The sequence below is a fragment of the Aricia agestis genome, chromosome 16, assembly GCF_905147365.1.
Source record: "Aricia agestis chromosome 16, ilAriAges1.1, whole genome shotgun sequence".
Classification (NCBI taxonomy): domain Eukaryota; kingdom Metazoa; phylum Arthropoda; class Insecta; order Lepidoptera; family Lycaenidae; genus Aricia; species Aricia agestis.
The window spans coordinates 7,841,871-7,858,108 of record NC_056421.1 but is presented as its reverse complement, the minus strand read 5'-3'; the positions used below and the strand labels follow the sequence as shown (position 1 = coordinate 7,858,108).

Sequence of the window (16,238 nt, the reverse complement as noted above, 5' to 3'; positions counted from 1 at the left end):
CACAACAGAGATACCGCCGCCCCTTTTAATCCACTCCCAATTAAGTCATGTTTATAAACTGATATTAATCTGTATTTTGGCAAGTGAAAACTAACAAAAATGTTTCGACAATATTATTTTTAATTACATGCGATTTCGAGCTTTTAAGTTAATGGATCGTAAAGCAGATCATAAAGACGTGTTTTATGCGATTTTGGAACTCATTTCCTTGAAGTTCTTAAAAGCTAAAACTTAGGCGCACCGAAACAGAGGTATTAAAACTTTCGTAAAACCATAAAAAGGTATTATTAGCTAAACAATTTTTCGGTCCCGCTTTCTTTGTGTCAAAGGCACTGTCAAATCTCTTACAAATGGCCACCGCGTGGGGACTTAAAGATATTTTCCGATGAAATAAGCCGAAAGTATTGCAATATAATCTGTCATTTGAGTAATGCATCCACCCTGGGGCGAGGGGGCGTCAGTTTCAAAAATTGAGTGAAATCACATGTACGGGATTGATAGGGCATGACGGTAGTGGCCGCCGCAGCTACACTGTGCAAGATACATTTGTCACTAAATTTATAATCTGTTCGACAAGTAATAGATCTTGTTTATTAGCAAGGATAAATAGTTATTGTGAGTACTATTTTTAGAAGATGATTATAGGATTTAAAGTACTACCATCGTTAATGTAAACAACAATAGGCTTGATGACTACTTTTTTTTCTTATTGGTAATTGAAAGACCCTTAAAAAATAGGAACATCGCTGAAAGAATGCCTCTGATAGCTTAAAAATTCACCAATATATGAAAATTCAAACATCTCATAAAAGAGACCTGCCCGAAACGCTCCATACAAAGTGCTACGAAAGACTGACGTCACTCTTTCGTAGTTTGTAAGCATCGGAAGAGAACTTTGTTCGATAGGTATATTAAATATTGCGTTTACGAAAGTGGTTTCATAACAAAAGTTGCTTTTAATTGCATAAGTTATCGAATGGTATACAAATATTAAGAAATTTAATTGAAAAAAATCAATTTGATTATCCAACTTTGAAGGAGCATAACAAAAAAAATAAAAATGCTATCGAGCTGAAATTTTGGGAACACAAACAACATATTTTTCACCGTGATTTCTTTATTTTATTAACAAAATTCGCTAATCTTTGACCTTGTCATCATCCCTATTATTATTTGTAACAAAAAAACAAAGTAGACAATTAAAAGGGTTACTTTTAAATCCGCACAATATTAGCAAGGTTTTTGTTAAAACAATTAATTAGTGTAGCAGCTAAACACATTTTATTACGCACTTAAATCCAGCCAAAAGCATGGGTTCCATGGTAATAACTTTCCGTGTTTTTAATTAAATTGCTTTTATTAGCATTAAGCTCGGGACCGCTGCACTGCCGCTTATTAGCTCTCACATACAGATAGACAGCACTTTAAATTATGTAATTATGTTACTTGTATATATACCCCCAATGATGAAATACTCAAAGCAGATATGTTACTACCGCGCGCGTTGTGAAGATTCAAATACGGCCCAATTGGGCCGTCTGTTGTTTAGTCTGCATCGAGCGCAGTCACGAACGTGCCGCGTCTTGTCTTACCTACATAAATTGAAAATGACGTCATGCGCGTTTCGAAAATGTACCAATTATGACTCAGAAAAAAAAACAAAACACATGAAATATCTTACCACATGTCTTGATTGCAAAAAATACCTCAATTATTTACATTTTCAATAATTTTTTCCGAACAATCTGGAAAAAATCGAATTTTCGTCATAGCTCAGGCGAAGAAAGAGACAGCGATACGATTCGATGTTTAAAAATAGAACTGTCTCTTTTATGTAAATGGTTTTTCGTATCTGTTGTTTCACTTATCTGTCAAATTTGTCAATGTTTGCAATTTTGAATTTGAAAATTGTTCGGAAGAGATTTACGCCGGAAAATAGTATGAACGTAACAGATCTGTATAAGTAGAACATCATTGTATACCCCCTTACTAATAAACGCTGTATAAGCTTTGAATAGTTATACAGTGTTTTGTCTTCTTCAATCCAATTAAAAATGTCACTTGTGTGACAGGAACAAAACACTGTATAACTATTCAAAGCATAAACAACGTTTATTAGTAAGGGGGTTAATCTATAATACAAAAGTGTGTATGTTATTATTTATTCAGATTTTCGACGACCTCTGTGGCTCAGTGGTGAGCGCGTTGGTAGCTCAAGCCGGGGGTCGCGGGTTTGAATCCCGCCAACGGAAAAAAAAAGTTGTTGGGTCCGGATGTGTATTAAATATGTGTATGATATAATAAAAATCTTAAATATTTCCGTTGTCTGGTACCTGTAACACAAGTCCTTTAGGTACTTAGCACGGGGCCAGACTGACGTGGTGTGAAGCGTCCATAGATATTATATATTATTTTTAATAGCTCGTCTTTTATGGGTTAACACAAGCCCATAATGTTCTCTAAAATATATGAAACTTCAGATACGAACACAGTAGCAACAGTTGTCGAAACTAGAATAACCCTAACAGGACAATTTGTAGCTTTAAAACGTCGCATTTGTCTCGTTCGAGGCAGCGCGATAAGCCGCGCTTATTGATTGTTCCCATTTAAATTGAAAACGAATCTGTCTCGGGAATGTATTGTTATTATATGCGCTATTATGACACACCTTTCGTTTCATGTTATTATTTTACTAAGCTTACCTATAACAATACTTTTTTAGTACAGTATACCACGGGATCAGCTACTTTGAGATAAATCGTTACTAGTATGGTAGTTAGAGTATTTAATACTTTACTAGTTTCCTACTACTGTAAGAAAAAATTCACTTGGTACATTTTGCGTAAAAATTACAATCTGATGTGCTTAAGTTAGTAATGGTTATCATGTATAAAAATTAACCAAATATATGATATATTTTTTTAGTCAAAGTATATTTCATAAGTAGTAAAAAGGAATTGTTAATCTATACTTCCATACTATAGTATTATAAATGCGAAAGTTTGTCTGTCTGTCTGTTTGTCTGTTACCTCTTCAGGCTCAAACCGCTGAACCGATTTTGCTGAAATTTGGCGTGGAGATACTTTGAGACCCAGATATTTTTAATCCCGGAAAAATGTACGGCTTCCGCGCGATAAACGAATTTTGGCGCAACCCGCGGGCGTCATCTAGTATTATAATAATTACAGCAGATTTCTAACAAAGCCTTTTAGCCTACGTACATTCATTTTTACAAAAGCTAAAATGAAATTTATAATCTACGTTTGAAAGTGAGAAAAATTTATCTTAAATATCATGCACTACACTTTCTGTCTGGCGCTAGTTAAGATTCGGTGCAAACGAGATACTGACAATCGCGACTGGACGCGGTGCAAATTTTGTATCATTTGTAGTTCCTGTAATTACGTAATAACTCCCACACCGATTTCGGTGGCCGGTTTCATTAAAATACGTAAGCTAAGTACTACATGCGATATAGTAGTATTGTTACAGCGTGTTTTTATGTAATATCAATTTGATTGTGACGCAGTCGCCACAACTTGTAACATTGTCAATGGTCAACCAACATGAAGGACGTATCAGCGACTCAAAGCGATGATGACTCAAATATAGATGTGTCACATAAGTGCAACAATATTTTAATCAAATACAGAGACGCGCCAGCTTTCATATCGTGTCTATATAAAGCCTTGATCCTATTTGGGCAACTACTACAGAAACTACTTACATCAATTATTATTATTATGTAGTGGCAACCGACAAAAAACTATGAGATGTGTTGCTTCATACGGAAGTTTATAGTCTAGGTGTCGATATTTTATTTTGCAACTTATCCCGTAGCAATTATAATCGCCCGTTTGCACCGCGTAAGTGTCATATACGTCACTCAGCGCACTTACGTCATTAACGTAATTATGACGCGTCTCGACGTAAGAGCCCTCGGCGACCACTTTATAAGCTATACGTATTCGCTTAACCATTTTTACAGCTTACGGTGGTCGGCAAACTTAATAAGAACTAGCATAGTATTCAGTATTCCTTCGCTTTTTATCGTTTTCTCTCATTAAGATTCTAGTAGGTGAATAGCGAGTTTATGACGAGAGCTTCTTAAAAAAGCGCCAATTGAAAAGGGTTTTTCAAATGTTAGTCTTGCAATTACGGTTGTTTTTACTCCTTGTGTCTAGTTCTTATTCTGTAGAATCTCAGTAATGTCGTTAAATTTTTATATATATTATTTTTATTTATATTTTAGTGGTTCAAATTGTGAAGCACTAAAATTTTATACTCTACTAGCTGTCCCAGTGAACTTCGTGTCACTTTAAAACCTTCCCTGGACTTCTACGAATATTTTAAGACTACAACCAGCCCAATCCGTTCAGCCGTTTTCGAGTTTTAGCGCGACTAACACATTTGAAAATCCATTTTTATTTATATAAGATTTTCGTTCAAAATAGTTTTAATAATGTTGTCATTTCATGCTTATTTTTTTCTCAAACAAACCCATTAAAACTTGTAGCAAATAAATCGAAACTAAACGTAGGTATCAAACAAAATTATTCAAAGTCTCCCAACAAATTTATAGTAAACACATTCTTTAGACTTTGCATGTATTTGTCGTTTTGGCGCATCGGGACATATTTCACGACGAGCACAGGTGCACTTCCTGTGCAGAATTAGTAGCCAATACTGCACTAAACATGCATTGTGCAAGATTGTACGTTGCAGCATATTGTACGTGGATTTCATCACATTTTGATAGACTGCATAAGTAATTTGAAGCTTTAGTAAGGCTGAATTTAGAGCTATAATATTCAACAAACGTGTGTACTTAGCACATGATCGTCAGGCAATGCATAATCAACTTTAATATCCTAATATTAAAGTTGATTATGCATTCTGATTACTTTCATAAACAGCTCTGTCCTAGTAAAAGTCAAGTCAAGTCTAAATTCATTTTAAGGGCCTTATCAAACTGGCGATTAGCGAGCGATTTAAAAGCGACGCGATTGCGCAGCGCTCACGCCACGATGACGTCGCGATTGCGCGGCGTGCACGCAGGTTGCCTTCGGCGTTTTGGACACTCAGCAGCAAAATGGATTCTGATGTCACACCCTAGACGAGTCTACTATATATAATAATAATCTGTGTAGACGAGTGTACAAAATGGCGTCCACGCCACGCCGCGACGACGCTGCGCTGTCGCGACGTGCACACCGCGCAATCGCGGCGTGGTCGCTGCGCAGTGGCGTCGCATTCAAACCGCTCGCTAATCGCCAGTTTGATAAAGCACTAATTGTTGTCTACTTACAGAATCATGTGTATGTGCTAAATTTCAAGTATCCAGCTCATTCCTTTTGAGTTTTGATCAATAACTCAATATAAGCCTACTTTAACACCTCCGTGGCCTAGTGGTATAGAGCGCGGCTCGTAACTCGGATGTCGTGGGTTCGATTCCCGCGTTGGAAACATTATTTCCAAGTTTGGTTAGAACAATGCAGGCTGATCACCTGATTGTCTGACAAGTAAGATGATCCATGTAAAAAGTTGGTCCTGCGCCTGATCTCTCACCGGTCGTGTCGGTCGGTTATGAGAGTAAAGGAATAGAGAGTGCTCTTATGTACTGCGCACACACTTGGGCACTATAAAATTACTCCTGCGTAGCTGGCTTGGTTTCAATGAAACCGGCCACCGTCACCGAAACCGGTGTGGGAGCTATTATTATTATAAGCTTTACTTGTAGATAAAAATATAAAATAAAATACGTATAATATTAAAATACGCATAACTTCATATGTTAGATCAAACGTAACTAAAGTTTAAACATAATTGAAATTCTCGAAGCTCGCCAAATTATTATCTTGGTAAAATTAGTACACTGATAGTGACATAGTTGCCAAAACTTCCAATATCCTTTGTGTGTTTGAGGGTACTCGTATGATAAGTCAATTATAAATGTTATTATATGTTTATACAGCCGAAATAGCATCAAAGTGACTCGGTAAGTAATGCTAATAAGGTTCGGTTTAATTATTGAACTAAAGCTACATGTTATATGGGACATCTAAATAAGTTAATATACTATGTTCATGTTTAGTTAATGTATTTTAGTAGCGGGCGGGAACCGTAGTTTTCTCGGACAAGATGCTATTATATTATTATTGTAGTAGGCAATGTAGTTTCTTCATTCTTTCTACGACTTTCAAAAAGTGTATCATGATACCCATTTTGAATAAAAAGATTCTTTATTTTATTATTATATTATAGTTTTTTCCGTACTTGAGTCTTATTCTTGGACTTGAACTTGCTCAACGCAAAAAAAAACAAGTTTTACAAGCGTAGGACGTGATGCTACATTGTTGTGCTCTATTTAAGCTATGCGAAATGATTATAGTATGATGTAGTTCATAAAAATATGATCTACTTAATATTATATTATTTTTATTTTTTACACTGTGGCATTAATTCTAAGGTAGAAACGAACAAACTAGAAATTTAGTATATTATGTATATAACGACTACATCAACCCATTCACAAAGATTAAAAGTAAAACAGATGTTTTGGGGAATTACCGTTAAAACATATTCAAGTATTGGAAAGCCATTTCAGGCCATGATGTAGAGGAGATCTTGCACCTGAGAACGCGCTCTTTACGACACAGTAGTTTCACTCCTGTACTTGTTTCAAGACTTTTACGAGTAACATAATATAAGAGTATGTACATAAAGTATAAACTCTGTTTCAATTGATATTACTCTTAACTAGGTGTTTAAAAATCGTTTAAAGCGCGAAAACTGCATTATTTTACGGACTAAAAACAATTTTGTTATTATTTTTATTGCCTGGACTAAAAATATCATTAGAATCGGTAAAGTAAATATTAGTATGGATGAAAACGAAGCTGAATTTGAATCAATGATTTTTAAAACAACATAAGTAACTAAAAGTAAAATTTTCAGGAGACACAAAAACCTGGATAATTTTTGATAATGCAAGTAATTTATAATTATGTATATTATATTTTATATTTCTGTATAAATAGCTCCTAATAATGTATTTTTATATATCTTTTTATTTTATTTTAGTATAAATAAATGGATAATAAAGTTTTTCACTTATGTGCTTTTGACATTAAATCTGTTACTTGTGTTGTTTTGATAACCAAGAAACTATTGTAACATAAAATAATAACTCAAATACTCATATTTATTCAACTTTATTAATCTTAAAATCATAACATAATGTTGCTATTGCCTATGCCTACTTTTCTAGGTATGCATCATCTCCCACTTCATCTACAGTTTCTACTGTTGTGTTTGGTCACTCCAAAATTTCATCATAGAAGTCTTTAAAGGTATCAGGAACATAAGAAATTAACTCTTTGATATCTTCAATTTTTTTTATATTTATCGGTACCAAAACTTCGAAACGTAATGTTGGTCGAATTTATTGCTAATTTACGCCATTGAAGGTCAAACAAAGGTTAAACGTATTTGTTCAAAAATATAAGTAACTAATGGGTATTTTTTTCGTTTAAATACAGAAAAACGATCACTGACCTTATTCCTCGAAATGTTTTTGTAATGAGCAAAATTAAAAAAAATGGACAATCCCCATTGTATGCACTTGTGTTGTTCTAACAATCACCGAAGAGAAATGTCAGTCAGTTATGTTGTTCTAACACTAAGCGGTATTTTCAGTAGTTCAATTTACATAGAAAACGCAAAGCAATTGTGTTGTTTTAACGCACAATTTATTAATGGCCATAGACTAAATCCAAAATCGCTATAAACTCGATTTCGGCAAAAATGTTAGTTACGTTGTTTTAGAAATCATCGATTCATTTAGACGTGGGAGAGCCATGCTTCGGCACGAATGGGCCGGCTCGACCGGAGAAATACCACGTTCTCACAGAAAACCGGCGTGAAAACAGCGCTTGTGCTGTGTTTCGCTGAGTGAGTAAGTTTACCGGAGGCCCAATCCCCGACCCTATTCTCTTTCATACTCTCCCCTATTCCCTTCCCTTCCCATTCCTACCCTCCCCTATTACCCTATTCCCTCTTAAAAGGCCGGCAACGCACCTGCTGCAGCTCTTCTGATGCTGCGAGTGTCCATGGGCGACGGAAGATGCTTTCCATTAGGTGACCCGTTTGCTCGTTTGCCCCCTTATTTTATAAAAAAACTGAATTAAAATATCATGTTATTTAAATTAAAAATATTTTATTTTTATTTAATAGCACATTAGTGGTCATGTTTAAATTATTGTTCACATTAAGATTGAATTGTATTGACGAAGATATTGTGTTAATCATCATCATTTTATGAATATTTTAAAATCCAAGCTTTTGAAGTTTCTCGTTGAAATTCTCAAAGTTGTAAACTTTGTTTGACCTTTCGCGCTGTTGAAATGAAATTTAAGTTGTGTCCTAAATAATGTAAATCCTCGCGAAGTTTCAATCAATATGATCGTTGCGACGGCTCACTGCTTTGAAGATGGTAATTTTGTGAACATTTTGTGAACAAACAAAACAGGGGCTAATGAAGGTTCGCGAACTTTCTTTAAAGGCCTCCAGCTCTTCCTATCCGTTATATTGACACTGGACTTACGCTTCAATATGATTATTCTATTCGAAAAGGAAAATGATATTTGGATTTTTTTGAAATATATTTTGTAATATTTAGAATTCAAAAGAAAATATTAATTGAATGTGTTTGTATCAGAAACACAATATTATAGGTTCACATTACATTTACTTACTATGAATATTAAAGACCAAAAACTTTTTATAAGCTTGCCCGAAACCATTGTTACGTTTTGCTACTACGAAAAAAAGTAATTTGAAAGAGGACAGCAATAATATGCACGAGCATTTTCCTTGATATCTCAATGTAAATACAGCTATCTGAAATCTTATAAAACGTTGATCCGTCAGGTTAGGAAGGTTTGAAGCGATTACTGGACCCCTACACCCCAAAGTAAAAGTATAAGAAGTCCCCGCAGCCGGCGGCATCCTCACGCACGCCTAATTTAATCTTCGGCTTATTGAAATAAAAACGGCATAGGTTTTCGACAGGTACGGGGAGGGCGCAGGTGGGCTCGATGGTCGCTGTGTCGTTAAAATTTACATAAAGTCTCAATCCACAACTACGGCGCGGACCCACCGCTCGCCCCACGTTCATGCTACATTTAGTAATTTTATGATAATTTCGAAAACCGCGCCGCCGCCCATCGCATTATACTAATAGAGCCCGAAAATATTCCAGTTTAGATAATAAATCGTCGTGCGGGAGACTTTCAAATAGCAGATGCGTTTCAATCGGGGTGGACACTCGGAGACGCATAAATCTCCTGCACGTTTTTTAAAGTGGAAAATTAATGGCAAATGAAATCGAAGTGTTCAGTACTTTTTTCATATTTGTTACTACGATCTGTCTCCTGTCATTGAATGATTGTGGTGTAATTTAAATGATTTGTGCGTCACTTGACCAGCATCAAGTACGCTGTAAATTCTACGCAACTAAGGGCCTGTTTCTGTCTTTCTGATAAAGTGCCGAATAGGCTATTCACAACTTTTTTGACAGATTCTCCATACTTGATCTGTCAAGTTAATTGGTGGATAGCCTATTCGTCACTTACCACTGAAACAGGCCCTAACTCCTGTATTCAGGAAAAGAGCATTTAGATTTTATTGCTACCAACTCTCATCTGTGGACGATATTTCGCGGCGGTAAAAATAAATGGTATTGTTTTGTTTCAGTCCAACCTGACGCACCTGCCGCGTCACGAGTACGTGCCGGGAATCGGCATGGGGGTCGCCAAGTGCCCCTACGACCCCGCGGACAACTCCACAGCGCTGTGGGTCGAGCGCGGGAACCCCGGGAGCCTCCCGGCGCTCTACTCCGGGACGAATGCGGAATTCACCAAGGCGGACACCGTTATTTTCCGGACGGATCTGCATAACTTGACGACGGGCCGCAGAGAATTCTCGTTCAAGCGCACCCTGAAATACGACTCAAAATGGCTCGACAGTGAGTATCCTTTGGCTCATTAATTCGTAATCATTACCGCCCCGACACTTTTAAGTGAACAAAGATGTTTAGATTATCACATGATGATATCCTCTTACCTTGTTGTGGTTTTCACCGGGAGTTTGCGCTGCCAATATTTTATGTTTAAGTACGATGCGAAATTGAAGCTGCCCGATTAGATTTAAAATCAAACCACGCTGATTCCATTGAATGATGATTCTAATGATTACGTTATACGTAAGGCCCGACGAATAATTTCGATATTCAATGAATCGTCGGAAAACCGATCGGCAATCAGTCGGGAGCACGTTTCGGTATTCATTAGAACAATTGTTACAAATTATCAGCGCTTACACGATTTGGACTGAAATTGGCTTGTTTTGAACTAAACAATGGGAAATTACCGTCACGCTGGTTCTAACAATTTGTGTTCTTAATTTGTGTCTACCACAGCCGTCGCAAAAATTATACCTCAATTATATTTGCTCCCGTTTGGAACATTATTATATTTCGCGACATTGTGGGGGGGAATTTATGTAATACATTAATTAGCATTGCCAGTATTGTTCGTATTGTGAGCGTTCCTACAGCCTTGTAGATTCAGGTTTATTACAACCGTTTGATGTCATTATGTTATTGTTCTCAGAAAACTCCTTTGATTATACCCCTAATTATTACCTTCCTCTTATTTTATTTAAATTCATATTACAGTAATTTAGGTTTGTTTATTTTAATTAATAATTTACCTGCAATAAAAAATATATTTAACGTAAGTTACTTTAATCAAAATAATATAAACCATATTTTGTTGTTAACCGTAAAAATTATAATTTTAATACAAATATTATATTATGAGAATTCAATAATAAAAAAATCAGATTCCAGATCGCAATATAAATATATAATTCTCGATATTCCCCGATGTATCGAAAACAATAGTGCAATCACGGACACAATGTGCCAAATGCGAGTGACCGATTTTTGCCACTCCCGAGTCCCGGCCCGCTGTTGTGAATAATGTAATATCTCAATTGAGTTAGTAATTATATTATATTCAAAATATTATGAAGTTAGGGAGAAAAATAATTATTAAATGGGAAAAATAAGAATAAATAAGAATGAATGAACATGACGAAAATAATAAACATAATATCTTTGATGTTAACAACGAGGCTAGTCACTACAATTAATTATACTCTTTTATTTTTATGCAGTTTCTAATAAGAAAAATAATTTATTTATTTTTATTTATTTACTTTAATAAGGTTCACTAACAGTACATACATTGATACACAATACACATAAAATAATTAAGCAAAGTAAAGATCTGATGTATGTACCAATTATAGGCGTACACATCATTACAAATTGAGTGACAAATTATTACACTTAAATAAATGATATTAGACAAAGATAACAAAGATAAAGTTATTAACAGAGATAACAATATGACTAATATTTGAGTTACAGGAGAGAGTGCTAAGTGGTTTGAAGGGAATTCATCAAAGTGTTTTTGAACTTATTTATGTTATGAATTATTGAATGGAAAAGAATCAGAATACATAAGAATGAATAAACATGACGAAAATAATAAACATATTAAGTATCTTTGATGGCTAGTCGCTACAAGTAGTTATACTCTTTTATTTTTATACAGTTTCCAATGTACACTACACTAATGCTAAGTATTCATATACGGTTTTACTCCAAATCGAATAAAAAGTATCGTGTGGACCGGAAAACTCACAGCTCGAAGGCTCGCATCGAGCCGGCTCGATGGAATTAAATAAATCTAATTTCCTTCGAACTTACTCGACGCGAGCCGTCGAGCTTTACTCAAGCCATACTCAAGCGTGTGAGTTTTGCGACCCACATGATAATTTTTACTCGATTTGGAGTAAAACTACCGAGTAATGCTGAATGTGTGTGAATTTTACTGTACGTGATTACTCAATCGAGTAAAACCGTATATGAGTACTTAGAATAAAGAATTACACATACTATACGCTAGCTAGTAGACAGTCAGTAAGGTGCCATAGGCCAACAAAGCAAGTTTTGCGTCTGAGTCATCACATCATCTCAATCTCACATCATCACATCATCTCATCTCAAGATTTAAAAGAGATCATCATCATCTCATAAAAAGCTGTTAAGATTTAAAATCTCAACAGTTTTTTATCATTAATATTTCCTATTTTTAATCATCATTTGCCATCATCATCTCTATTAAATCGCAGTCGTTTTTTATCATCAATCTTTCCTATTTTGAATCATCATTTGCCTTATCAGACACATCGTCCCCATTCGAGGACAGTCCCTAGACTGGGGTAGAAGTCCCTGTCCTGGTGTAATATAACATTAACTATTATTTAACAAAGAACACCTTCTTTTGTCGTCGGGATTAAGTCGATATTACCGGTGTCACGTGCGTCTAATCCCTGCCACGCACCGTATTCATTTCGAACCAAATAAGTACTAGGACATTATAACATAATTGGCTGGCAGACAGACATGGGAACCGCATGGAAATTGCCAATTTTAAATGGTTTTGAACTATATTAGGTACCATAAAATTCGCTTGTAGTAATCCATACTTAATCCATACTAATATTATAAATGCGAAAGTGTGTCTGTCGGTCTGTCTATCTGTCTGTCTATCTATCTGTCTGTCTGTCTACCTATCTGTCTGTCTGTTACCTCTTCACGCCCAAACGCTGAACCGATTTTGCTTAAAATTTGGTATAGAGATACTTTGAGTCCCGGGAAAGGACATAGGATACTTTTTTCCCGGAAAAATGTGCGGTTCTCGCGCGATAAATGCATATTGCCGCAAAAGAGTTACGGGCTCATACACATACAATATACAATTTAGTATTTTTATTTGACTATGCGTATTCGATACCAATTTGTGAATGTAATTGCATGCAATCACTTTTTCAAACATTTAACCGTTTATTATTTTGCGGTTTAGCTTTGATGAACACAACACATAGGAACACCTGCAGTGTTTATTATAGACCTGATTGCATGTCAATAAGGTCGAAATTATGATGACAAAATAAATATATACCTAGTAAATTAATATTATAACATTATTTCCAATTAAAAAATAATAATTTTACACTTTGCAGTTTAAACTGTTTTAGATTTGGTATTCTCCCTCGTCTCATTCTAGCAATAAATTATTTGTATTTCTATTTCGTTCACCGCGTCTTTTGTGTTTTTATTCTCCCCTCTAAAAGTATCTGCTCATTTGACAAAGCTTCATCTAATATTTATTGCTCATTAATACAGATCTAATCTTTGGCTCATAAAAATTCTAACTAATATTATTAATGTGAATATAATATATAAGTGTGTATTGCGGCTTTACGCTCATAGGCTACTTTAAGGAAGGGAAGTACTTTAAGAGATACTGTATACCTTATATTATTTGGGAAATACTTTTTGTTGCGGAAAAATGTACGGTTCACGCGTGATAAACTTTGAATAAATAAATTTTGGTGCAACGGGGGGTCTAGTCTAATCTTGCATTTAGTGAAATACTAGATGATGCCCGCATCTGTTGCGCCAAAACTCATTTATCGTGCGGGAACAATACATTTTTCCGGGATAAAAGTATCATATGTCCTTTCCCGGGACTCAAAGTACCTTCATAAAAATTTTCAGCACAATCGGTGCAGCGGTTTGGGCGTGAAGAGGAAAAATACAAACAGACAGACAGACACTCTTTATATATACATATAAATACATCATTTAATTTTTGTTTGCTTTAGTGAAGAGTAAATAGAACTGCATAGAATAGGTGTACTGTAGCAATAACTCGAGATCTGTACCGGTGGGAGTTGCGGAATATATAAAATTTATGTACGTAATTAAAGCTGAAATAATGTGAGCCATAAACTGTATAAGGCGACATTGTTACAAACTTCCCGTCTAATAACGTTTATTTCTTGGCAGTTGCTTATGGTTACTCGGTTACCGGGCTTAGGTACAGACTTAAGTATAATATTACAGGTTTCACTAGAGTGATAATAAATATTGAAAAGTAAAATGCACGTTTGATGCACCAATGCATGCGAAAAAAACGTGTTTAGGAGATCAATTTGTCTATGATTGCCTATGATTGACTTCGATGTTGTGGGCTATAGATAATTTTAGGAGTTTGCGACCGTACTCAAAGACTTTAATGATGATTATTATATTAATACGCGAGCAAAAACCTTTGGAACCCTTTTGACGAAAATGTGGAAACGTCGGTGAATGAAATTTTCTACAGTTATAGTTTATATGGTGAAGGAGTGCATTGAGCTAATATTATGCTTTTATCATACATTTTTTCAACAAATAAAACATTACACACTCTTACAATGCGCACACTACCATCTTTTTGAATGACAATTGCCTATACATATACGAATTTGTTTATGGTGAAAATAAAAATGGATTGTTGTTTATTTTATGAAATCTCAAAATAGTCAATACTTTAAAAGGGGGAAAGCAGAAGATAATTAAATTTAAGGTCGAATTTAGACCATTGGGCGATCTCTAGTTAAATTAAGAATTAAGGCCGGTATAAATAGTCAGCACTCAAGATGCATCTTGGTCTCAAGACACGGTTCAGGCTCTGTGATTGGTTGGCTGTGAAAATTTGGACCAATCATAGAGCCGAACCGCGTCTTGAGACCGAGATGCATCTTGAGTACTGACTATTTATACCGGCCTTAGAGTTTGACAGATTATGTATGAGGCTAATGTCAAAATCTTCATTTAATTACAGTTAAGTAATATTTGTCTCTGAGTGCGGCAGTAAGAGGCGTTCATGCGTCGGATATTCAAATTTCTGTCTTCATGACAATAGTTTGAAAACCGGCGTGAAACAGCGCTTGCGTGTTTCGCCGAGTGAGTGAGTTTACCGGAGGCCCAATCCCCTAACCCACGCAGTACCCTATTCCCTTCCCTATTCTCAACTATTCCCTTCCCTTCCCTTCCCTACCCTCCCCTATTACCCTATTCCCTCTTAAAAGGCCGGCAACTCTTCTGATGCTGCGAGTGTCCATGGGCGACGGAAGTTGCTTTCCATCAGGTGACCCGTTTGCTCGTTTGCCCCCTTATTTCATTAAAAAAAAAGTTTAATCATGTTTCTCTCTTCCAGAACCGAACTTCGTGGGCTCCTTCGACGTCGGCGAATACGTGCTGTTCTTCTTCCGAGAGACCGCAGTAGAATACATCAACTGCGGCAAGGCTGTCTACTCGCGAGTAGCCCGCGTCTGCAAGCGAGATACGGGAGGGAAGAACATCCTCAGCCAGAACTGGGCTACCTACCTGAAGGCCAGGCTCAACTGCAGCATCCCCGGGGAATTCCCGTTCTACTTCAATGAGATACGTGAGTACTTATAACAGTTAATAGTGAGATGAGGTACTAAACCTCGTATTGACACACAAAATTATGTAAAGTTTCAGCTACATCTTAATATGGTCTAGCTTCTAGACTATAATTTTGATTATTTATTCATCATGTTTCCTTTACCAAAAGGTGTAATTCAACAACGTAAATAAAAATAATTGATTTTCTCAATACGACTGTAGTATGTGCCGAGTTATTTAAAGTTTCGAGAAGGAGTCGAAAATAAACACACACGTCGATTTTACATGTATTTACCGTAAACATGATAGAAACTCCTGAATTCGTAATGCAAATCATTTACGCAGACGACGAAGTTGCTGGGAAACTTTTAACACTCACCCTAATCCGAAACGCCAAACATTGACTGTCAATCCGGAGCAGACATACCACTTCGGGACTCAATAGTGCATGGCAAGATTTAAGCGACAAAAGTCTAGCCAATTCCTCTGCGAAGTTCATATAATATTAACGTTTCCCGGAGTCGAGCTCCGCTCCGTTTTTCGCGCCCCCGCTGCACTCTGCATAACTTATGAGCTGTAATAGGTACGTTAAAGACTCCCCCACCTGTTTGTATTTACGTCTAAGCGCGATTAGGCAGCAAACAGTATTAATTGACAAAGTAAAATACAACTTCTTACGGTGTTTACACTTGAAAACGGCCCGCTAAAAGTGCTAATATTAGCACGCCGATAAAATTGGGTATTACACGGCTTAGGTAACAATATTGTGTGTACAAGCTTATAATATAAACAGAATTATATTAACGTTCGTGGTATAACAAAAAGGTGTGTCACATACCGTACA

At 36.0% G+C, this 16,238-nt stretch overlaps 1 protein-coding gene across 2 annotated transcripts in view; it reads left to right on the top strand.

The window, feature by feature from the left end:
* The window catches only part of LOC121734596 (semaphorin-2A-like), a 394,143-nt gene that overhangs the window by 339,203 nt on the left and 38,702 nt on the right, over window positions 1-16,238 (top strand). For both annotated transcript variants that reach the window (XM_042125178.1, XM_042125177.1), the window contains 2 exons: window positions 9,757-10,027; window positions 15,183-15,413. In XM_042125178.1, the coding sequence (XP_041981112.1) occupies window positions 9,757-10,027; window positions 15,183-15,413 (502 nt within the window). The remainder of the gene's footprint in view (window positions 1-9,756; window positions 10,028-15,182; window positions 15,414-16,238) is intronic.